The sequence below is a fragment of the Echinops telfairi genome, unplaced genomic scaffold (assembly GCF_000313985.2).
Source record: "Echinops telfairi isolate 266 unplaced genomic scaffold, ASM31398v2 ScPeMD7_4;HRSCAF=17, whole genome shotgun sequence".
NCBI lineage: Eukaryota > Metazoa > Chordata > Mammalia > Afrosoricida > Tenrecidae > Echinops > Echinops telfairi.
The window spans coordinates 21,490,004-21,515,353 of NW_022103900.1; the positions used below are offsets into that span (position 1 = coordinate 21,490,004).

The following is a 25,350-nucleotide window of genomic DNA, read 5'->3' on the forward strand; positions in this document are numbered from 1 at the left end:
GAACCTCAGAACCTGTACTTTGTATATTATGAACCTCAGAACCTGTACTTTGTATATTATGAACTTCCTTCCATTTGTTTTCAGAGGACTTATTGCATGGTGTTAATAAGGAATATATGTACAGATAGCTACATTAATCTGGATGTCAATTAGAAAAGTAATAAAGGGAGGAAATAGAAAATGATCATCTCCATCGGGTCTCTTAACTTGGCCTAATTCTCTAAACATAACTTACATGAGTAATTGTCTGATTGTTTCTTGCTTTCCATTTTCCCTGCACATAACAATGCAACAGACCATCGATCACTCCATCAAGTTCATCCTAATCATAGGAAGTCCTCCAATAGCTTGCTATGTGGAACACATGAGAAAGCAACGCAGAAAATAAGTGATCTTAAAATTTAACTACTTCTCTTAGGAAGCTAAGTAGAAACAATGAATTGGATTTATTGTTTTAATTTTCAAATATAGTAAAATGATAAATGATCCATATGCATAGAAAAGGTAATAGTGTTATATAATACATATTCTATCATGTTAACTATTTATTATATTGTTTAATTGGCTAATGAATGTACTTGTGTGTTGTTTTTGTTGTTTTTTAATGGAATCTAAGTTACCTATTCAGATTGTTTGATTTTTTGAAGGTAGATCATCCTTATTTCTCAATGATTTTAATTCCTACAATTAATTTATCTTGGTAAATATCAGGCTACATTAAAGTTCTTAATATTAGTGATTGTGGATTTCATGTACCGTTAAAGAGAAAAACAAATTGTAAGTTTTGATATGGCATAAAACAAAAAAGAATAATTTTTATGTGCTTGGGAGACTGATATCTTGAACATGAGTATGATATATGGGTTTTTAATAATAAACACCCATGTAAGTTTTTCTCAAAATTTTATATTACATAAGTAACAAAGAAAAAATGAAGAGGCTTTTATTCCAGGTACAGTATATGAAAAATCTACACAGTCTCATTAAAACAACTATTACTTTTTACCTAACAATAAAATATTTATAACATTACTGTGTTAAAAGCTAACAAGTTCTTTCCTCTTAACATTCTGTCTGGGAAAGACAGTAATTATTACTATTTGATATAGTCTCAATATTTTTTTATCACATTATGTACAGGTATACAATGGAGGTCACCTAATTAAATGGTCTATTTTTCTATTTATTTATTTCCTATTACTATAGTAATCTAAAAACATATTTCTAAGAAGTTACAAGTTTCATGAAATAGTTTTTCCAAAATTCATTTAACTTTTTCCAGTTAGAACAAATATAGAGCATGTCCTAATAAACATCTTGACCCTCTTCCTCTAAATCTCCGGTTGTTTCTCTAGCTGTGATTCTGAGAATTACTTGGTCAAATGTCTTGACATTTACTGCAGATTAGCAAAGCATACTTTTATAAAGTATACCTATAATAATTTTCTAGTAATACAGTAGCAACTAATATTTCTCATGTTTACTATATGCTAGGACATTGTTTGGTTTTACTACATCCTCAAAGGTACTATTTGTTTCCATTACATTTTTGCTCTCTTGGTAGGATAAAGAAATAAAACAACATGAAATTATTTTAGTTAAAGATTATTAGCCAAAACATTAATTTTTGCTTCCTTCTTTTGATTGGTTATCTGTTTTATATACAATTAATCAATCAGGTGAACTTTTATTTCTCCTTAAAATGCTCTTTATAAACATGGTAGTCCCTTGTTATAATTGCTATAAATGCTTTCACACCTCTAGGATATTTTTATGTTAACTCAATTTTGGCATCTAGAGTAAAATGCAGCTTAATATATACTGTCTTCTTTGGTTTATTGAAAATATTGATTAGAAAAAAAGGTAATGTCACCCCCAAGTTATTAGTAGGTCTTCTATATAACATTTGTTGTTGTAAGGTATAGTCAGTCTGGAGTCATGTGTTCCAGCGTACACTACAACAAAGCACTGCCAGTTCCTGCATCACCCTCACGGTCACTGTCATTGTCACATCACGGGGTCAGGTGATCTCATTGAGGCCATTCCTCTTTTCAGCTGATCCTACTTTCTCAAGCTTAATGGCCCTCTTAAGGGATTGGTTCATTCTAATAACATATCCAAATGATGTGAGAAAATATTATGCTCCTGGCTTCTAGGAATGAAGCCCTGGTGGTGTATTGGTTATTCATTGGGCTGTGTTCCACATGGTCAGCAATTCAAAACCACAAGCAGCTCCACTGGGCTTTCTACTTCCATAAAAAGTGATAGTCTTGGAAACCCACAGGGGGTTGCTATGAGTCAGTATTGACTCAACGGCACGAAGTGAGAGAGTTTTACTTCAAGTGCACTTTTTCTAAGTCAGAGGGGCTCACTCCTCTGGCAGTCCAGGGTATATTTAGCATTCTCTGCTGGCCCCATAATTCAAATGGACTACTTTCCTTTGGTCTTCTTTATTTATTGACCAGCTTTTGTAAGGTGAGGAGATTGAGAAAATCTCATAGGTTTGGACAGGTGCACCAAAGTCCTCAAAGTGACATCTATGATTTTTAACACTTTAAAGAGTTCTTTTGTGGCAGATTTAACCATTGCTACACATCAATTGCTTCCTGGACTGGGTATTGAATTTGGATCCAAATCAAATTAAACCCTTATCTTTCCTCAATTTATCATGATATTGCTTATTGGTCCAGTTATGAAAATGGTGTCTTTTTTGTGTTGAGCAGTAGTCCATATTGAAGGTTGAAATTTTTGATTTTCATCAGCAAGTGATTCGCATGTGCTTTGTCTTCAGTAGGCAAGGTCCTGCCATTTGCCTATGTCGGGCTGTTAGTGAATCTCCCTCCGACGCTGATGTTACATTCTTCTTCAGACAATCCCGTTTCTCATCTTAGTTGATCAGCATACCTATTTGGGGAGGTAGCATATGATCAAGAGCCCATGGCACTAATGGAAGAAGTCTAGGGTGCACTGGAATGTTTGCAGGGAAAAAAGCTAATGCAGCACTGGAAGTGCTCACCAGCCTATGCCCAAAACTATAGAAGACAGCTACCTGGCTAACTCCCTGGAAGAGATACATATTTATGCCAATTCCAAAGAGAGGCGAGCCAATAGAATGTAGAAATAATCAAATAACAGCATCCATATCACATAAAAGTAACATTTTGTTGAAGATAATTAAAAAATGGCAGCAACTGCAGTGAGCTGCAAGAAATTCAAACCAGGTTTTGAAGAGAATATGGAACTAGGGATATCATGGTGTAATTACGTCAGAGAGAGTGGAGCTTACTTAAAGCAGAGAAAACCTGAAAGATATTTACTTGCTTTTTATTGACAATACAAAGACCTTTGACTGGATCATAACAAACTATTGACGACATTGCAAAAATATACATTCCAGAACACTTAATTGTGCTCTTGTTGAACCTGTGCATAGACCAAGAGAATACCGCATACTTTAAAAATCACAAAATGTAAAGTATGTTCTTCCCTTTTATTTTCTTATTCCAGTTCTTTGCAAATTTCATGATTACATTCTACATTGGCTTCTCAATTGAAATCTTTTGTTCAGCTCCTTTTTTTCATCATTTCATCCATTTTCACTACATTTCGTTCACTTTAATTACTCTACATTTAAGAACAAGGTTCACATTCTCTTCAGGCAACGGTTTTGTTCTCTCTATACCTATCTTTTAAAATAATTTTTGCTTTCTTCCTGTATGAAGTACGTGATATCATTCCACAGCACATCTGTTTTCAGTCATTATGTGTTAAATAGGTCCTTGAGATGGTTTCTAATTTTACAAACAACTCAAGGCTGCACTTTGACTCTCTTGGGTTTTAAAAAATGTCTTTATCATCAGCAGTCGCTCATCTGTCCTTCAATTGAACCCTGGCACTGTTCAGATGATGTCTTTTTCATTCTCCGACAGTATTCCTCTTGTGATGCTATTGAGCGTCTCCTTCTCCTTTCGCAAATGCAGATTTGATCCCTGTGCATTCCAAATGGTGAGGTCCACATGTATCATGACCGTTGATGTTGTTGAAAAGTGTATGTTGATGAACTTATCATTCTCTTGCAAGATTCTTTCAGACACTCTTCTGTATCCTTTCTACCACCAAAGCTGTATTTTCCAGCTACTAAGTCTCCTTGTTTCCAACTTTTGCAATCCAATCATCAGTAATTCCTTGACTCAATGTTTGATTACAACCTGACAGTTGATCTTCTGGTACTGTATCAGACAATGTGTCACTGTTGTTCATAAAGCTGTCCACGGTTCATTTTCCAAAACTGAATTGCATCTGCCTCCTTTTTAGTCTGTCATAGTCTGAAAGCTCCACCGAAACCTATCTTACCTATGGGAGATGCTGTTAATGTTTCAAATACGCAAACATGCCAGCCAGCATCAAAGCAATGTATACGCTGTCACTACAAAACCAAATGATAGACAGTGGTGGGTTTAAAATATACCATTGCCTAATAGGTCTTGTCTGAAGTGTAAAGCATTACTATTCATTGGAATGTCCAAATTTAAACATAGTGTTTTAAGACTCGTAAGAAAAATTATGTTTTCCAGCCTTTAGAGATCTGTTTATATTGCTAAGAATAAATGTGCTGTGGAATATCTCTAAATTTATACTTTTGAAGAATGCCTGCTGAAAGTGAATTGGGATTTCATGCCAGGATACAATTTTTGTGGCAAAACAATAATCTTAATATTGTAAAATTAGGCCATTTATTGTACTAAAAGGTACTACCTTAAAAACTTTAATATTTTAATGAATAATTAGAGCTAGTTACACAATCCATTTATGGGAAGATCATAGAGGTCTCAATTTAAAAGATGGCAAGTTAAGTCTAAAATAATACTTAGTTGATTATATTAATATATATAATTGTAGCTAAAGTAGGAATAATGTTAGACTAGTATAGACTTAATTAAAAGTGAGGCAATCAGATGTTCTGTATTGAATAAGTATAGAATAACAATTATTTTAATAATCAAACATTTTAATTTAAAATATTAATTATAATTACCTGATAAGCAAATCTGTGCACTCACTTTAATAAAAAAATGAGTATGAGGGGGTACCCCCCAAAATAGAATTCTTTTTCAAAAATAGATATTACAATTTTTTTTACAAAGTAACTTTATCACTTTCAAAGTACTCTCCATTACACTTTGTCAAGTCTGCTCTTCCATTCTTGGAGAGATTTTTCAAACTCATCTGTTTGGAAGGCTGACAGCACCTCCCTCGTTTTTCTTTCCAAATCGCTGTCCTTCCATGTCCCTCTGGATTCAGAGACAAAAAGAAGTTGCACCAAGCGAGGTCACGTGAGTACTGTGCGTGGGGCAAGAGAGGCATACTGTTTTTCCCCCAAAAAAACTGACGCACGGAGATGGCTGCATGAGCAGGTAAATTGTCGTGGTGGCAAAACCAGTCCCTGTCTGCCCTAATCTGGCCTTTTTTGTCACACACTATTACATTATCTTCTCTGAACATCTAAATAGAGAGCTTGAATAACAGTCTGACTAGGTGGAACATACTCCAAATGCACTACGAGTCAATATTTTCATCTGTTTGGGAGGTTGTTGGATGTTTGTCTGAGGATGAGGTTTGTCAGCAGTCAACATGCAACCTTTCTGAAATAAGAAAACCACCCATACTCCTGAGATTTTCCCATAGCACTGTCCTTGTAAGCTGTGTCCAACTTCACAAGATACTGCAGCACTTTTCCTGAACAGAAAAGAAAATTTCAAAGCCACACGCAGTTCTCTTTAATCGACCATCACAAAAAATGAGGTTCAAGTGAAACTGCTTTTACAAAAAAAATTCACTGTGACCAGAGAGAACCTTCCCAGGTGATGCTGCTGGATGCACTAACTCAGAGCGCATTGCTGGATGCTTGCTAGTGAAATACATATGCATACTATGAAAACTTTGCTCTGCCCAGTGCAACTCTGGTTTTAGGGGGGTACCCCTCATCTTCTAAATATAAAATCTAAATGCGTAATCCCAGGAACTTAAAATACAACACTAAACTACTCATATTTCTATGCACTAATTGTCTACATTAGAAATCACAGCTATCGGTCGGTAGGACTCTCAAAAGGTAATGTCAGACTGATATACACAACTTTCATTAAGTGAATATTTTTAATAACACTACATAGGGAAATAGGCTGGGCTACTTGTTATAGATTACTTACCTGGAAATTATATTCCCACTTTCCTGCTTTCTGATAAAGGTAAATAAAAAGGAAGCAGTTGTTAAAATAAGCCTAAATATAAGTATATGCACTAAATATAAATCCCATATATTTTACAGGAAAAATTTTAAATCATGTGGGTATGTGAAAAACTGATATAGATATTATATGCATAACAAATAACTCCTTAGTCAAGTTTCTCCATCTCCTTAAAAGCAGGACGTATTTTTAGCATCACATTCTCCTTTTTTTTCTTTGTTGCATCGTGTTTACTGAGCAAAAGTGCCTGTTCTAAAAAAAGAACCTTATACTGTATGTCACTGCCTGGAGGCTCAAAAGAAATGTGATTAAGTGCACTTATTGCAAGAAATTATACTTATCAGATGGCTTGGAATGCAATTGTGATATTTGCACAGAATAAAAGAAAACTTGAATAAAATACAATGGAAGGATGGCAGACATTCATAAAAATAATTTCATTGTAGCAGTGAGGTAGAATGTAGGTTTTTAAATATTTTCCTGGGTTGCTTTAACTGCATGAAATTTCAAAGCACCAAAATGTCTGGGTAATTTATTCAGAAGTTTCTAAGTGAGGTGGATATGCTTCGGTTTTGCTTCTGATATTCAAATTGTATCAGCTTTGAACAGGTTAGGAATGGCACAAAGTGACCCCAAGTTAAGTTTCTGTTCCTACTGCCAAAGTGTAAATTAAACCCATAACTGACAACAACCTAATATTTAAAAAATACTTAATTAAAATGGTGAGGTTTTATATTTCAAATTGAAGTCAACTGAAGACATGCATTTATTACTTGTATGTACTTAGTTTAATAAAATTTAAAACAAAGAATTGGATGGTAATCACTTTTTAATATATAATAACAATTATATATTATTTAATAATAATTTGTTTGTAAGAACATAGATAATAACCAGTAATTAGTTTTCCTTCAAACCTATTTATCTAAGTAAAAATATATTTGTTATAGAGCATCGTTCTCATGAGGTCAAGAGAAATTCTATGTGAATACAATTTAGTACCACAAATAATCAGTAATATTTATTTATTCATTTCCTTCGTAGTACTATACATTTTACCATTTAGAGGAGACCCATGGAAAATACCGAATTGTTTGTATTGTTCAATCATATTGACAAGGAAATTCAAGTACTAGAACAGAATTTCCGTATTTAGCAGCAGATACTTGGAGCATGCAACTGTGTTGGTGTGGTGACTTGTGGTTGAAGTTGGCGCACGGAGACCCCATGTGTGCAGAGTCACAGGGCTTCGCAGGGTTTTTGAAGCTGTGACTTTTCAGAAGCAGATCACCAGGCCTGTTTTCTGAGGTGCCGCTGGGTGAGTTTGAACCACTAACCCTTTAGGGAGACGTCAAGTGCTTACCTGTTTGTACCACCCAGAGTTTCAATACAATCTCAGACAAGTTATTCAGTCATTCTAAGGTGGTTAATCTTAATTTCCAAAGTAGAGATCATTAAACTATCTACTTTATACAACTCCTGTGAGAAAGCGGATATAAATGGAACAATATAAATTCCCAATAAACTTGATTCTCTTCCCTTTCCACCCACTCACTTAAGAAGTAAGCAAAATCCAAAGCAATTAGAGAGGTTAGTAATGAACACCCTGTCCATTTATTTCTGATATTCCAACAATCTGCATCTATTTCTGATTGCCTTTCTAAGATTGCAAGGACTGTGGGAGATGGAGTGTTTCTGCTGTTCAAACTGTGAGATTCAAAATTACACTGATAATAAGCTTTTTTGAATACTTTATTAGGAACAAATTCTGGCTTGGCTACTGCTGGTGTAATCTCTGGAGTTTACTTTCCTGATAAAGGCTGTCCAGAGAGAACTTGAAGCTAAATTTCAATTCTGTGATTCCAGGATCTTTGCTATGGTGGACTTGGTGAAGATCTCTGAAACACAGAAATGAGATTTTTTTCGGAAATTTCTCAAAGAATCGTAATTTTCCCTTTCTAGTAAAAGATAAATATTTGCATTAAAGAAGCAGTGTACAGCCCTTGCCTAATTCTCCTTCTGAAGAGAAAATAAGCTCCTACTTCTCTTTCCCATTTAAGCAACTGCGACTCATATCCACTTGCCCTGGGAAGCCTTATTCTTTTCCAAATGCATTGACACATTTTCCTGACTTTGCAAGATTTTTTGAACAGTGTACAGAAAGATTAATAAAGATAAGTAAATGTTTGACCACTGTCTAGACTGTCCCTCAAACTTTAATGTGCATATGAATAACCAGAGATTTCATTTTCAATATGGATTATGATTTAGTGTGTCTGTGAAATTGTCACAGAATCTACATTTCTAATGAAGTCTCAGTTAATGCTACCACAAGTATCTGTTGAATTGCAAGGGCCTAGACTATTCTTCTATAGTTTAAAAGAATTCTAACTTTAAAACTTGAAAGAAAAATCATAAAAAGTAAATATTATCTTCAATTATCTTTCTGAGAATCATTTTGGGCTTTATGACCACCTCAAAAATGAGACTTTTATTTCAAAACTCAAATTTTCACAAAGGTAATATATTCATCCTACAATTTAAACTCATGATTTCTCCATGTCATGATTTACACATCTTAAAATTTGGCTAAATGTTGTCATTGAACAAGTTGAACAACACAACTTTTAGATATTAAAACATAAACATATAGACATGTAAATCCAGTTTTGCTATATGTTTGCTATCAAAGTAAGTATTTTTCAGAATTTGTGGTACATGCATATTGTGTTCTAGAAAGTAAAGTCACATGACATAAAAGTTATGATTCTCCAAAAATACTGCAACAAATAATTACAATCTTCCAAAATAGTAAACTTATATATATATCATTGAATAAAAAATCTGAAGCAAATCCAATTTTCCACCTTTCCATTATAATCTATTGGGATCAATTACTGGTTAACAGAAAATAGAAATTATAAAGATACCTGAAAACCAAGAATGATCATCATTTTATAAATAAAGTAATACAAGTTTGGACTATAGAAGACAGTGTCCATTTCTGAGTTACAGCAAAGTTTAAAAGTAGTACAGTTGACCCTTAAACAATAGGGGACATTCACAATGTCAAAGATACACAAATCACGTGTATCCCCCCCAAACTTAATTCCTAATACTCTACTATTGACTAGAAACCTTAGAGATAACATTAGCAGTAAATTAGCACATATGTTGTATGTTATATGTATTATATACTGTATTATATAAAAGCGGCACTTTCAATTCCTCAGAGAAAGATGTATTGCAAAAAACACAAGGTTTTGCATCTGCTGGCATAGCGACAGTAATAGCTTCACACATTTCTTCTTCTTCTTTTAAATCATGGTCCTTACACTTTCTTATTATTTTTGTAATGGTTTGCATTGAATTCATTTATCTTGAAACGGCAGGCATTTGAAGCTTCAGACGTCAATATACAGTACATATCAAGCGATTCACCTTTTGTTTGCAATTCCATGAGAGTTCTCTGCTTCTTGGGAACATTTCGTGCAGCACTAGTGGAACACTGGATGGGTCTCATGGCGCTATTTAAAGTTTATTGTAGTATACAAACACAATGAGAACTAGGCAGGAACCCTAAGACATCACTTCTTACTGTAAGATGGACTTCCTTAGCAATACTAACTAACTCATGTAGAGACGATTTCCCTCACGAGTTGTTTTAAAATGTCTGCCTGTAAGTCGACCTGAGTATTCCAAACTCATGTTGCTCAAGGGTCAACTGTATTCAGAAAGTCAATACTATTTCATCTTATTTTAAAAATATACATTTGCTCCCTTTCTTTATGATGCACAATAAATTTCTTATTTTAGTATGATCTCAGTAAAGCCATGAGCTCCTGATTGAAGCTAAATAGTAATAACAATTGCTATTGATTGAATTGTGTCTCCTTACAATATTTGTCAATTGGCTAGGGTATGATCCCCAGTAATATTTATTATCTTCCATGTTGTGATCTACTGTAATTATCGCATGTGTTATAAAGTTTTACCTTTATGATATTAATGGGGCAGGGTTAGAGGCAGTTATTTTAATGAGACAAGATACAATCTACAGTATTCAATTATATCTTACTCAATGTATTTTAAAATATAAGAGAGACGCGGGGCAGGCGGCCATGGCCCCTGGGCTGGTATGAGTGGGGGCAGCACAGCCGACATGGAGCCATGGCCAGCACTGTGGTGGCAGTTGGACTGACCACCACCTACAGGATTTGTAGGCTGTTATGTTTTGCAAGCCATGAAGCATGTGGAGCCTCAAGTAAAACAAAGTTTTTCAAAGTCTACCAAAATCTGCCTCCAGTGGTGGCTCTTACTGAGGTGGATTTGAACCCCAAATGACAAAATGGGAGGCAGCATTAATTCTGGGTGTAAGTCTTACTGCCAATAAAGGAAAAATAAGAGATGCTCATCAACGAATTATGCTCTTAAATCACCCAGATAAGGGGGGAATCTCCGTACATAGCAGCCAAAATCAACGAAGCTGAAGATTTATTTACTAGAAGGCCAAGCTAAAAAATGAAGTTAATGTATGATGAATTTTGAAGTACCTATTAGTTTACATATGAATCTGACTTTTTGTAATAAAATGCCTCAAAGCTTTGGTTTTTCATAAAAACACACAAACCCCTCCCCCCCCAAATATAAGAGAGATTAAACAAATAGTGAAGGAGGGCAATCAGTACCAAAAGAATGAAGAACGGGGAGTGGAGCTCAGCCTCCGGACCTAGGGCCCCTGCAGTGAGAAGACCCAGAGGAAGAATGGCGCCCAGACACAGGACACTCTCCCGGGGAGAATGGACCACAGTTATGCAAAGGCCACAGGAACTTTCCCTGAGAGAAAGCTTACCCCTACAGCTGAAACCGGAAGAGAGCCATGCTCCTTAATGGAAAGCATAAAGTTGTTTGTTCAGGCTATCCACTTGTGGGTTTCTGTTATAGCAGCACTAGATAACTATGACAAACAACTGCGACATTTAAAACAAATCACCTAAAGGAATTTCTACTTTAAAATACCTTCTACAGGTCTATTTGGCAGGATAGTGATAGCAAATCAAGAGTTGCACAGAAAAAAAAAAAGTAGTTAGTCAAATAAGGTGCATAAGACATTGAGAAGGCAGATAAGCGAGGGCAGAACTGGCTGGTGCAACATAGAAAGGTTTCAGGGTGTTTGTTCTTAATTCTGAGAAGTCCTCCTGGCACAGGAGTTAAAATACTCAGCTGCTAACGGAAAGGCCAATGGTTCAAATCCACCAGCTGCTCCGCAGGAGAAAGATAAGGCCGGCTGCCACTGTGACCATCTCGGCCTGGAAACCACATGGGGTGGTTCCATCCTGTCCACAGGGTTGCTGTGTGTCAGTGCCAGCTGCATGGGAGCAGGTGTTAGTCATGTCCCAGGAAAAGATGACCATGTGTCCAAAGAGCCCGGAGACATAAACGTTATCCCCAGTTTCAGCACACTGACATTAACCAGCTTCAAAACCTGTAGCACCGTAAGATTTTCTGATATTCCACTTCAGAAATTACAGCATGACACGAAAATGCCATCCAGAACACTTTCGAAAGCTTTGCTGAAATATACACAATATATCTAAAATAGATTAATACTATATCCAAAATCTCTTTGGCAGCCTTCAAGAGAGTGTTCTTGCAGGCTGGAATAGAACACTGCCTCTATGAGGCTGCTTCACCTGGGTCCGTCTGTGATCCCGTAGGGATAATGTTGTTTGCTTTTTCAAACGAATCACCAACCAGTTAATAATAATGTGGGCATTGTAACACAGGCGACCAATTTGTTTTGCAAAGAAAAGAGAACCGAAAGAACTGAAACTGTTTCAAGGCCACTTCCTGCTGGAGTGGGAAAGATTTCTTTTTTATTAGCTCCATCTGATGGCTGAACTGGCTTTTACACACGGCCTGACTATAAAAATGTCAACAATCACGGTGTCACTGTCTCTTCATCTTCTCCTCTATCAGAAAGTAGATAATTTCGAGAAGAGACTACTCATAATATTATGCACCTAATTTGTTTTTGAAATCTACAAATTATTTCTTATGGTAAAGAGACGTCATGCCTATCTTGTTGTCTTCCCCATTTTCTGCCTTTATGTTAGGAAGCTTAAACCTCAGACATTCTAACAGTCTAAAGTTAATATTTGAAAATATGAACAGATTACCAATATTGTCTTGCATGTAAATCTTCATACATACATCTCAGGTAAGCTTAGCTTGCCGCCTGCCCAATTTGCATTGAGTGGGTAAATGACTATAGTAAACTTTAAGCTCATAAAGATGAATTTATTTTCCTAGTTTATATGGTATACTAATGAACAATTTGAAAAAAAATGATAGAGAATCCTAATATTTTCAGACATGTGTAGGTTTGAAAATACAGTTTGGGCAATGTAGAAAGATACTTGAAATATGTAACTGAGCTTAAAAGTCATAATACTTTAATAAAGAAAAATACTATACCTCCGCATCATATTCCCATAATTGATTTCCTCTCATGTGGTGGCATTTTAACATAATTACAGGTCCATTGAGTCTAGAAACATCCAAGCATAAGTCATCGGTTCGGATTTCTTTGTCGGCAGTATAAGAAAAAACCTGAAAAAAATTCAACAAATAAAGGAGTATTTTAAAACAAAAAAACAATCATAGCATGTGTAGAAGAGCAATCTGTAGAAATTTTCAAATCAAATAAATAGGTGTTAAATAATCTGCTCAGTGATCTTGAGAAAGAGAGTTTCTTCAGCAGAGTCTCTTTCCTCAAAGGAAACTATAGGCAAGGTCATATGTTTATAAGGTTTTGAGGAAGCCTGACTCACTGTTATTGGGTCAATGCTGCCTCATGGAGACTCGATAGGACAGTAGAACTGCCCCTGTGAGTTTCTGAGACTGCCCCTGCTAACGGAGTAGAAAGCCCTGTCTTTCTCCACACTTAAGATTCTAATATAGTTTTGCTAGACTGACCTTATCAATGCTTCTCAAAATATCAAATAAACATAGAGGTGAAAAGTGAACATATTGGTAGACAATTCAAATGACTACTATAGCAATCTTTATTATTTTATTCCTAGTGTGAATAATTTACTGATAGCATTGATGATTAAAGTTTCCTGATTGTTATTAATGACATAATTACAAAAGTCATTATCTGATTTTTAGCTCTGATAGGCGAGGTTCAGAAGTCTTTTGGCCCTTGCTTTGTTGTTGCAATGTCAAGAGCAAGTGTAGTGAGGAAGGTCACCTCAGGGTCTTTTTGTTTGCCAGAGAAGTCTGAGGCCACAATTTGCTTATTAATTCTAGAACCCTAGTATGCAAACTGGTTAATCCTGAAAGGGTCACCCCGACAAACTGCTGTTCAGAGCTTCTCTGAGAATAAGAAACATCAAGGCAAAGTTACAAAGCCAATGATGGAACCAGACATATTAAGGACATTCTCCCCAAAGTTTATACATTCAACTCAACCATATATAAAGTTGACAAGTGTATTACATTACCTATGCAACACATACTATGGACTGCCTATTTGGAATACAGAAATAAGAACCTTATCTTTATTCTTTTTCTATTTTTAACAAAAAGCATAGAGGAACCAAAAGAAACACTTTTAAAGATACATTTTTGTCTATCTCTTGGTGATCGGTGGTTCAGGTGTCCTGGTCAAATCCCAGTCTAGTTGCTGTTACTATGGCATCTACTGGCACCAAGGAAACCAAATGAACATTCATAAGATGAGTGGGAAGGCACCCTGGTGGCGGAGGGGGTTAAAGGTTGGGCTGTTAACAAGGCTCCCAGTTCAAAGCGAGGAGCCCCTCCACCAGCCAAGATGAGGCTTTCTACCCACATAAAGTTTACCGTTTGAGCACATGAGCAGTTCTATTCCGTCCCATAGGAACACCATGACTCGGAATCCGCTAGACGGCCACGAGTTCAATGTGGGTGAACCTCAGCTAACCAGCTGAAGACATTATACGCAACAGTACGTTTTATACCTGCAGACTCTAAGGAGATGTTTTGCCAAATCGCCCTCAGTCTTATGAACTCTAGAACCCTAGTATATAAACTAGTTATTCTTGAAAGGGTTATTGATTTACATATGTTATACTTGCTACATCCCTATAATTGTATGAGCCAATCCCTTAAAATCTGTCTGTCTATATATTATCTATCTCTTATGTTTCTATCTCTTACCAGTTCTGTTTCCTTACAGAACTCTTTATGAAACACTTCCACCACAAATTAGCTTTTTCTTTACACAATTATGAACACATAATGACTGCATCTGACAGTAAACCTTACTTTGAAAGTGACACATTTCTTTTATCAAGGTTTAGAGTTATTTTCATAGTCAAGGGTAATTTTAAATATTGAAATTCCTTCATTATAATTGTTTAGAGGCACATACATGGTGTATGGACACTATTGCTTCCAGATTAAGCATTGCTTTTATACAGTAATTCAATCATTGCTAATCTGTGCCCACCCTTGGCCACCACAACCAATGATGATGAATGTCCTGGATACTTTCAGTCTAGTGTCATCTGCAAGGACACCTGATGGTGCAGTGAGTTAGGCATTTGGCTCCTAAGGGAAAAGTTCAAACCCATAAACATTTCTGATCTGTAAAGATTTACAGTCTCAGAAACACTCCAATTCATCACGGATTCTGTCCCATAGGGTGGCTATGTGTGCAATCTATAGTGGTTACATTGGGCAATTTTTTTTAACCATTTCCAAATCCTGCCCTTTCCTAGATTCATCAATTCTGAATATCAATGGACTTGGTAGCAACCCTTCATCTCATGATCCGTTTCTAGGCAGACATCGTTTCCTATGGCGCTTTCCCGCTGCCTGACTCCACACCCCACGTGGACTCTTTTAGCTGGTATGTGGGTAGCTCCCAGCACTGCTATGTGTAGGTCTTGTTCAGCCTCTGCCTGTTGTAGATAGAACTTTCATGCTGGGCCAAAAGTAAGAGAAATTATTTCTGAGTATATATGAGGCATTTTAACTTCTCAGAATACATTAACACACATTCTGATGACTATTCCTTCCTTAGCCATAGTTTGATGATATGCAAGTTCTCTTACCAAAAAAAAAAAAAATAAAGGAACCATTCTTCCTTATCTACTTAGCACCCAAATGGTTTCACCACTGTTTACCAATAATAGATTTCATTAAAGCCAGACACAAATTACACAATCTATAGGTTTAGCATGTGCTTGCAGTTGCTTCAAATACCCAGTGACTGTAATGGGAGTGAATTGAATTACAGTCTCATCACTTTAATTAGACTAAGATAAGTAGAAACAGATTACATTAATCAGTCTTGGTGTTCTTTATTCCATTATCAAAGAGGAAATATGAAGCTAATATCAATTTATAATCTACTTTTGTCAGAAAGCAGATGTAATATGCTTCATAGATAATACTCTGAACATACAACTTTTTGTCACATTCTACAGTTACATTTCTACCTGGATGTTTGATGACTTGGCAAACTTTGAGATACACCTGACCCAAGTGCAGCCCCCTCACCTCTGACGGAGTTGTCATAAGTTCTATCATCAAGTGTGAATTACAGTGCAGTGTATTAATTAATGTGGCTCTTTAAGCCATCATAGCCTTTCTTTTTTCCACCAAGTGTTTGCCATGTTCTGGATGGGAGAGAGTAAATTGGCAGGGGAAAGCATACTGTTTGGATGATATGATTTACCAAAAGTGACTGCCAACAGGAAAAAGTATGATTGCTATCCGACTGGGTATAAAACCAGCCATCTCAGAAGCAGGAAGGTTGAGGTGGGGGGAATCTCCTTACCAACAGGAGAGGAAGATCCAGGCCTGGAGAGTGACATGTGTGTCCCAAGATCCCCGTGCATTCCACCTGGTGATTCAGGAGAGAGCTTTAGCATCCGGGGTGCAGCAGAGCAAAAGCAGCAGTGACGCAGCAGCAATGGAACACAGAGCCACAGTATGCGATCCACTGAGCAGGGAATCTTTGGGGAAGCAAGCTGACTTGTGGAATGAGGTACTTCTGGGCACTCAATTGGGGAAGCTGTTTTGCTGACCTTTGGAGTTGGAGCTCAATGTCTCCAAGTTGAAACTTATATCAGAGTGATATGCCCTCTGGGAATTTACTGGCTTCCTTAAAGAATTACTTAACATTGCCCAAGGAGGGAAGAGGCAAGGCCAAGAAAATGAGGACCAGAGAGAGGTCTTGTGGGCATGGCAGAGAAGAAATTGTCCTGGCTGAACAACTGTATGCTGAGCATTTATCATCTGAACCTGAACCTAATTAACCCCATGGTTATGAGCATCTTCGGTGAGCACTATGTGACTCTTACAACGAATTGCTGAAACATGCTGAGAAGCAGAGTGCCTTGGGAGGATTACGAGGAGGGTGGAAGCATCCACAGGCTCAGAGAAATCAGCATTGGTTGATGCTGATGTTGAGTCTGATTTTCCTTCCTTCTTGGGATACCAGAGATCAAACACTACCCTCACATCATTTTCTTCCTTTTACAGTTAGGTTGCAATCGCCACACTCACCAACTATAAGAAACACAGAGCAGCACTCGAAGTGGTCCTCTGTACAATTTACAGGGCCTGGTACCAACTAGAGTTCTGGGTTGGTCCATATAGCTGAATATTTCATTACTAACTAAACAGGATAATTGATGGAACCCACCCAGAGTCATCTCAGGCGATGGGTCCAGTGATCTGCATGTAAAAGATCACATCCTGAACAACTCTGTGAAGCAGTGCTAGTCTACATACGTAGTGCTGCCACGAGGTGGAATTGACTTGATGTCAGCTAACTACAACATAAATGGGAAATATAGGACCCATGCTTTCAAAATTCAGAAGAATTTCAAGCTTGGTAAGGTCAAATAGTAAAGTGGGATGATGTGTTGGTCTGGGTAGACTAGAGAAACAAATCCATTGGCACACCTATGTGTATAAGAAAGAGGTTTATATACAAGAGCAATTGAATGTGGAGGAAATATCTCAACCCAGTCCAGGCCAAGGCCGTAAGTCTGATATTACCCCATATGTCTGATACCAATCTATAACACACTCACAAAACACATGCAATGAAGCCAAATGCAGGAAGCTCACAAGCCAGTGGGTAGAAAGTCTTTGCGCCCAGTGGTATTGTAAGCACCTCAGTGCTGGCAGGGGTCTCTTTGTGGTTTCTCCGGCTTCCTAGGTCTGGTGGCATCCATGTGGCTTGTCTTCTGCAATGTCTCCCAGGGAGAAGCAGAGAGAGAGAGAGGTGTCTTCGGCCTCCAAGGGGGAAGTAACAAATTTCCCAGAAATCTCAGGAGAAGGCCATGCCCACAGAAGTCTCATTGGCTATCTCCAGATTGACAGCCTAGACTCCACCCGTACACTCTTAATCATTACATTGACACCAGATTAGGTGACTACCACAGATGGGGAAAGGCTTCTAAATGTGCGGCTTTGTGGGGTTGCATGGCTAAAGCCCACGAAGTTGCCCTGACTCCTCCTCTCACTGGAACCTTGTTTCACCGAAAGTTTAGCAGTCTTTTCCACTGTCTGACACATCACTTAACTGGTCTCAAATCGCATAATCAGGAAGGTCATTGGCCCCAGTCGGCCCAGCTCATTGCTGCAAAGCTTGCAAATGTATCACCAGGCATTCTTCACAGTTCCACCGCTTCAGATCACCTTGGTGTCTTGCTGAAAAACTTTAATATTCCGCTATTCTTCCAAAACCAGAACATTTCTTTAATCATTTTTTCTATTTAAATGTACTGCCATAAAGTTGTTCTTTACTGTGATTAGGGATCTGAGTCCAGATTGAATTGTGTCTCTTCATTGATGTTGTACTCAAATTTGTTTAGAAATTATAAACAATTTATAAAGAATCACAGCAAATTGTAATCTCAAATCCTTTCAGTCATGGTTTTCTTCTCCTGTCGGATACCCATTTTTCATAATTTCATACAAACATATGGCTTATTCTTATTGGGGAGTATGCCCAAAGATATTTCATGATTTCTCCAAAAATACTTCAAAGACATATATAATTTTACAAAATTAAACAAGCCTCAAGTGCTTTTAGTAAAAGTATCTTTTAAGACATGCAGCATTATATTTATGCTTTATTTCACACAATGGAAGATTACTTAATGCCTACAATTTTTAAAAATTGCATCGTGTTTACAATCCCCAAAATGTACAATGAATTCTTACGAGCAGTACTATTTTTCTCTTTACTTAATCTATATATTTAATCTGTATACTTAGTCTATAGAACATTTAAATATTTAGCAATTGCATAATATTTTAAAACCTCCAAATGTATAGTTAATTCTTAAAATCAATACTGTTTCTTTCTACTGCAATGAAAACTGATTTCCTCCCCCCCACCCCACCAGAACTCTAGAACAGAGAATTGTATTTAAGTAGCGCAAGGTGAGAAGCTAGAATAATGTACGCTGGTAACAGAAATCTGAACCAGGTCTCCTTCAGCAAGGAACTCAGGAACCAAACGCCCTCTGCTGGCTCTTTTTATGGCAAAGTTTCTATTATTTTTAAACAGAATACTTTGCAAAACGTGTGTGTGTGATTTGCAAATCTCATTTCTTGTTGAGTATTCCTGGCAATTCAAATAGCAATTCAAACCCACAGCCATCAGGTTGATTCTGACACATACGGCCCTGTAGGACAGTGTTTACTGCAAAGTCTCATATTTGGAAGAGAATCTATATGTTGTATTATAACAATTGCTTCACTTTCTAGTTAAGGAAACTGAGGCCAAGACTGTTGCTTGATTCACCCAGAAAGCCACAGTTGTCTAAGGATGCACTTTCTCCAAGCCCCTAACCTCCTACCCACTATCCTGCCTCTTCAATAGGCAGCCCAGAGGCAACATCACTTAGTGAGTTTGGATCCCGGGACTCTGGAGGATTCTCTTTATGTGCTAGAAGTGCAATTAAGTCAATTTGGGAAATGGTAAACACCACCAATATAAATAAAGTTTAAGAATACATATGTAACTGTTTTCTTTCATTCTGTAAGTAGTCCAAAGAAATTTGTGCTGAAATAGGATTCTTTCTTAACAATATATCAGAACTTAAACAATGCTATCTGTTTTACCAAAATGTTCACTCTTTCTGCATGTCACATACCCTAAAGTTAACATGTAGAAAAAAAATATATAAAGGACTTCAAACTTACTGCCATCCAATCAATTTTGACATGTAGCAACTCTGTAGGACAGTGGTTCTCAACCTTCCTAATGCCGTGACCCTTTAATACAGTTCCTTCTGTTGTGGTGACCCCCCAAACATAAAATTATTTTTGTTTCTACTTCATAACTGTAATTTTGCTACTGTTATGAATAATGCAACCCCTGTAAAAGGGTCATTTGACCCTGAAAGGGGTCCCGACTCACAGGTTGAGAACCACTTCTAGCCTTATTAACTTCCATCCACCCACCTTTCCTGATGGTCTGGGTAACACAAGGTGGGGGTGATTCTGATAGGATTCAGCTGTGAGTGCTTGTTAACAGGGTCCATTGTGACTACCATCCTGCAACATATAAAATGAGCCATCTGAGAAGCAGGGGGGGTGGATTTCATTATCAGAAAGATCCAGGAGTGTTGTACTTGTTCTGGACCAGGAGATCTCTGTGCAGTGAACCTCCTTGATCCAGAAGAGAGCTTTGACATCAGAGGAGTGGCAAAGAAGTAGCAGCAGCAGAACCAGGAGCCGGTTCATGAAGAAAAGTGGTAGATTTCCCAGCCCACAGACCAAGTAAAGCTTAGTGCTCTGGGGCAGGAGGCTGGCTTTAACAGTGGGGTGCTCTTGGGCATGTGGTTGGGGGGATTTGGTTTTGCCAACCCTAGGAACTGAAGCTGAGTGCCTTCAAGTTGAGTTCACTGGAGTGGGGTTCTTCTGCGCCTTTCATTCAGGGGACTGGGTTTGCTGACCTAAGGCGATGGCAGTGAATGTCTTTGGGTTGAACCTCACAGCAAAGTGACATGCCTTTTGGGTATTTATTAGTATCCCTAAAAGAAGTTTGTTAAGGGTCTTCTGAAGCCTGTTACCTGGTCCCGATGACACCTCATGATCATTGCACAGGCTTGTGTGCTTCTCCCATGTGGGCTTGTTGTTTCTCTGCTGGATGGCCACTTGTTTCACTTCAAGCCATTAAGACCCCAGATGCCATATTTTTTAATAGCTGGGCACCATCTTCCTTCTTCACCTCATTTGCTTATGCACCCGATTTTGTCTTCAGTGATTATGCAGGGAGGGTGAGCATCTCAGATTGCTAACTTGTTAGAACAACGTGTTCTTGTATTGAGGGAGGATATGAACAGAGGCCCGAAGTCTGTTCACTACCTCAGTGTATTGCCATATAAATATATGCCACTACCTCAGTGTATTGCCATATAAATATATGCATGTACAGAGGCCAATACCTCTATTTTTATGGATGAATGCAGTTACATATGTACACACCTATGCTTATACCTCTAGCCATAGCTTTGCTTCCTAGATCATTCCGCTGTTATCTTTTTACTTCCTTCTGCCCCACCATCACACTTGCCCTACTTCTGCTCTTAGTACTTCCTCTCAGCTAGATTGCTACTGCAATCAAACAAACAAAACCATATGGTTGAGGATGAGGGGGGTCTGAGCACAGGCCCAAAGCCAATCTGCAGACAATAGAAAATCCCCCACAGAGGGTCACAAGAAAGGGATGAGTCAACCAGGATGCAATAAAGTATCAATGACCACGCTATATTCCTCTGATTCCTTGAGGCTTCCTCATCCCCCACCACCATGACCCCAGTGATGCCTCTCATTTTGGACTAGACTGGAGCACATACACAGGTGTAAATATGAGATAAGAGCTTATGACCCACACACCCCAGGAGCAGGAATGAGAAGAGTGATACCAGACGGGAAGAGGGGAGAGTGGGGAGGGGAAGAAGGGGGAACAGATCATAATGAAAGATACACAAACACACACTCCCCATCCAGGGGGAAGAACAGTGGAAACCATGGGGGAAGGGAGACAGTGGTCAGTGTGAGATATGAAAATAATAATAATTTATAATCAATCAAGGGATCATGAGGGTGGTGGGGGAGGGAGGGACAAAAAAGGAGCTGATACCACGGGCTCAATAGAAAGTCACTGTATAGTAAAGAATGATGGCAATGTATGCACAAATATGCCTTATACAATTGATGTATGGATTGTAATAAGCATTGTAAGAGCCCTCAATAAAATGATCCAAAAGCAAAACAAAACAAAACATAAAAACCTCTGTACCTACCCTGACTGAAAAACTCTGTGTAAGCATTTCCACCTGCATGATAATAAGCACCGTAATCTTGGATATTGTCTGAAAATTCTGCGTAGCCATTGTTATGGGTTACATAACAGAAGACACGGAAAGTAGAGGGTGCCGTGTGGCACAGGAGATAAAAGCAGGGAACGGGGTGAGAACGAGCAGCCACCTTTGACCCTTTCCTCTTTTTCTCTCCCACTCGGAGTCAGTGAATCACCTCTGCTCCTCCAGGCCAGGGATCCGCATTAGTGGGAACACAGTGACCATCAGGGGACCAAAATGGCAAGTTCTTTTCAAAATGTAGAATGTCTTTTCTCATGGTTTATCGCAATTACTCAGTCATTCACCCATGTACTCAAAAGATACTTTTGTGTTTGCTGAATGGGTCAGGCTTTATCTAAATAATGTATATCTGTCACAAAACCTTGAATCTGAACATAAACATCTAATTGAGAGCTAGAAGTTTTACAAGAATTTCCCCATTCATTCCACCTGCCTTGCACTGCCCTCTCTCGGCCTTCCTGGGAAAGGTTTTCTGTGACCAGTAGCTTTCACTTGATGGTGCGCTTTCCCTGTTTGTGTCCTTATTGCTTCACTCTTACAAGATTTATTCCCATTAAAAAAAAAAGGGGTGGGGGGGTGGGGTGGTCTTAAACAAATGATGAGCAAAATCAAGTGAATCCCTGAATGGAGCATTCATTGCCTTTGAGTCCTGGACATCAATGCAAGTTTCTCTTTATGATTATGTAACTGCCTGGTACCACTGAAGCAAAATATCTACCTCGTCTTGGAGACCCTTACAGATCCATGTCTGAAAGTAAAACACACATGACAACAATAATATACATCAATCACGTGGCATTTATAGAAACTATTGGAGTATTATGCTTGTTTTTAGTGCTTGTTTTACTAGCAGAAAATAAATGGTAAAAGATGCTGTCCTGTCCTGTTTCAATATGTTTTCACTGTTTTTAGGTTTGTTATTATTTTTTTTTTGTAATGTTCTATGTCTTAAAAGGTTTGGGCTGATACTATCTCATCAGACATTCCTCCAAACTTTGGTAGTGCCACATAATTAAATAAAATGGATCTATAATCTGATAAAATGATTAAATATATAAAACAATTCTCATGAATCTAATTGTAATGCTTAATTTGACACTAAGATAGTTGTCTTCATATTGCCTACAACTTCCTCTTTGTATAGAGGTATACACAATTCTATGATGCACATTACGGGTGCTTCTATACGCTAGTTTAAATTAAACATAATTGAAAAATTAATCTCTAGATTATTACCCCAACATTTCTATTGGATGCAAATTAAAAAAAAATATCTCTAGGTGGCTTTAAGAAATCTCATTAACCCATGGTATTCTGTTTTCCTGCAGAAAAGTTCAGGGACTGTTGTTAAATTCTCATCTCAGGGATGAGAATCTAAGAATCAGACACTTCAATCTTGATTAAAGTAAAACAAAGTAACGTGCACACACACGAAAAGAAGCCATAGGGTTGATTCTGGTTCAGGGTGACCCATGTGTATCAGAGCAGAAATGTTTTCCAAAGACTTTGAATGACTGGCTTTTTGAATGTGGATCACCAAGGCTTTCTCCGAAGATCTGACTGGTGGACCTGGTTCATCCAGAAGTATTAACCATGTTTACCATCCAGGACTCCAGGGATTCAAGTGCAAGTAGTTTATTAGGGAGATGGCCCCAGGAAATACCCAATAGGAAGGGAAAGCAACAAAGAAAGGGAATACTATATAAAATAAGTTACATTGGAATTATTGGAACTTAGTTCTTTTTGGGAATATTTCACAGCCAGTAGAAAAGAAAATTGCAGAGGCAGACTTCTTACAGGGTTAGGGAGCTGTTGTGTTTATATACCAATTCCCTTGGGCCCACAAAAAGAGTGGAAGCGAACTAATCCCTTGAATTTCCGGCCTGTGACTCAGTAGGCAAAGGTCCCTCTGGCAGTTCTCAGGCACCAGGACAGAGTGCTGCCTGTACTTATTGGACTGAAAGCAAGAAAAATAAGAAAAGGTAAACATCTCCGGAAATGTCTTCTGGGTGTTTGGCAAAATAACAATCATTTAAAATATAGAACATATCATTTGTATTTCTCCTTTTCAAGATCAACATTACTCCTCTCTTGATCATCTCTAATGGTTGTTCCCTTTGGTAAGAAAATTTTTATTTTGTTCTTTTTTTCCTTGAAAATAGTGGTCTCATAGAATAGTTGTAGTTTTGTGATTGGTTAATCATACTGTTCTCCAGTTCCATGCATGCCTTGAGGTGCTTCATGGTTTTATCATTGTTTTTCCAGCAATGCATAGTATTGCATCATGTGTATGTACCGGGTTTCTTTGCCTATTGTTCGACTGATGGGCATTTAGGTTGTTTGCATTGTCTCGCTATTGTGAACAGTGCTGCAATGAACATGCATGTGCACATAGCTCTTCCCGTTATGCCTTTGCTTCTTTAGAATATAGACCCCACAAAAAAGGCACAGTCACAGAAGTTAAAACAGCTTGATACTAGTATAATTTTAGATAAATAGATGAATGGAAAAGAACAAAGAACCCAGAGATAAATCCAGCCACCTCGAAATAACTGATCTTTCAAAGGGCTCCAAAACATTATGTGGGAAAGAGTCTTTTCAGCAAATGGTACTGGCAAAAATGGGATCTTCATCTGCAGTAGAGTGAAACAGGATCTATACCTCCACCCATGGACAAAAACAAACTCGAGATGGATCAAAGACCTAAATGTAAATCCTAGAACTATTCATGGTTCATCAATGAGAAAATAGGGATAAGCTTAAAGGCCCTATTGCACGGCTCAGACACACTGTCAAATGTAACAAAGGAAGCGCACACAGTCGGTAGATGATAAAATAGATCATTGGGGCCCACTGAAAATAAGACACTAGGTACATCAAAAGACTTTATCAAAAGAGTAAAAAGAGGACCCATGGAGTGAGAAGGTATTGTTTCCAATACACAATGAACAATGGACTAGTCTCTAAAATCGACAGAAAATTCCTCAATAAGAAAAGTCAGATATCCCAATGAAAAAGTCGACAAAAAACTTGAGTGGACAGTTCACCCAAAACAACATCCAAATAGCCATCAAACATATGAAGAAATGCTCCTGGTTACTAGCCATCTGGGGTATGCCAATCCAAACAACTATGGTATACCACTTTATGTAGACAATAACAACCAATTAAAAAATGTTAGAAAATCAGAAAATACCAAATGCTGGAGAGGCTGTGGAGAGATTGGCAACCTCATGCACTGCTGGTGGGACTATACAAATGTGCACCCACTGTGCAAAGAGATAAGGCACTTCCTCAAACAAGTGAGAACAGAGAGACTGCATGTGATCCAGCAGTCACTCTTTATACTCTTTGGAAGATAGTCACTAAGCTCAGTCCATGATCCTGTGGGCGAGTGTATTGAGTTCTACCTAGCAGTGGCATGCATTCAAGTAAATTATTTGAAATTCTTTTATACAAGATATCTCATTGATCATTTATAATGTCCCTGAAAATGTGCTCTAAAATAGGGCACGGTGTCTCAATGATTAATTCATTAGGATTTCTGTGACTTATAATTAATGGGCATCTTTTTTAGCTCATCAAATGAAAATGAAAGTTCAGATACCGGTTCCTTTAGTGGATGGGTTGGAATGTGGCAATTTCTGATCCCTAAAAGTGTCGCTTGCTGCCAACAGTGCAGAGACCATGATTACATA

The 25,350-nt window shown here is 37.8% G+C and overlaps 1 protein-coding gene and 1 pseudogene across 6 annotated transcripts in view; one reads left to right on the forward strand and one right to left on the reverse strand.

Annotated features, from left to right (window-relative positions):
• The window catches only part of GALNT13 (polypeptide N-acetylgalactosaminyltransferase 13), a 594,009-nt gene that overhangs the window by 6,017 nt on the left and 562,642 nt on the right, over positions 1-25,350 (reverse strand). For 3 of the 6 annotated variants that reach the window (XM_045299235.1, XM_045299240.1, XM_045299225.1), the window contains 2 exons: positions 12,726-12,860; positions 6,210-6,239 (listed from right to left, as the gene is read on the reverse strand). In XM_045299235.1, coding sequence (XP_045155170.1) covers positions 6,210-6,239; positions 12,726-12,860 — 165 coding nt within the window. Of the gene's footprint in view, positions 1-235; positions 352-6,209; positions 6,240-12,725; positions 12,861-25,350 lie in introns of all 6 variants that reach the window. The other 3 variants (XM_004703815.2, XM_045299232.1, XR_006680924.1) reach the window with 2 other exon arrangements.
• On the forward strand, positions 10,419-10,773 carry LOC101659608 (annotated as a pseudogene).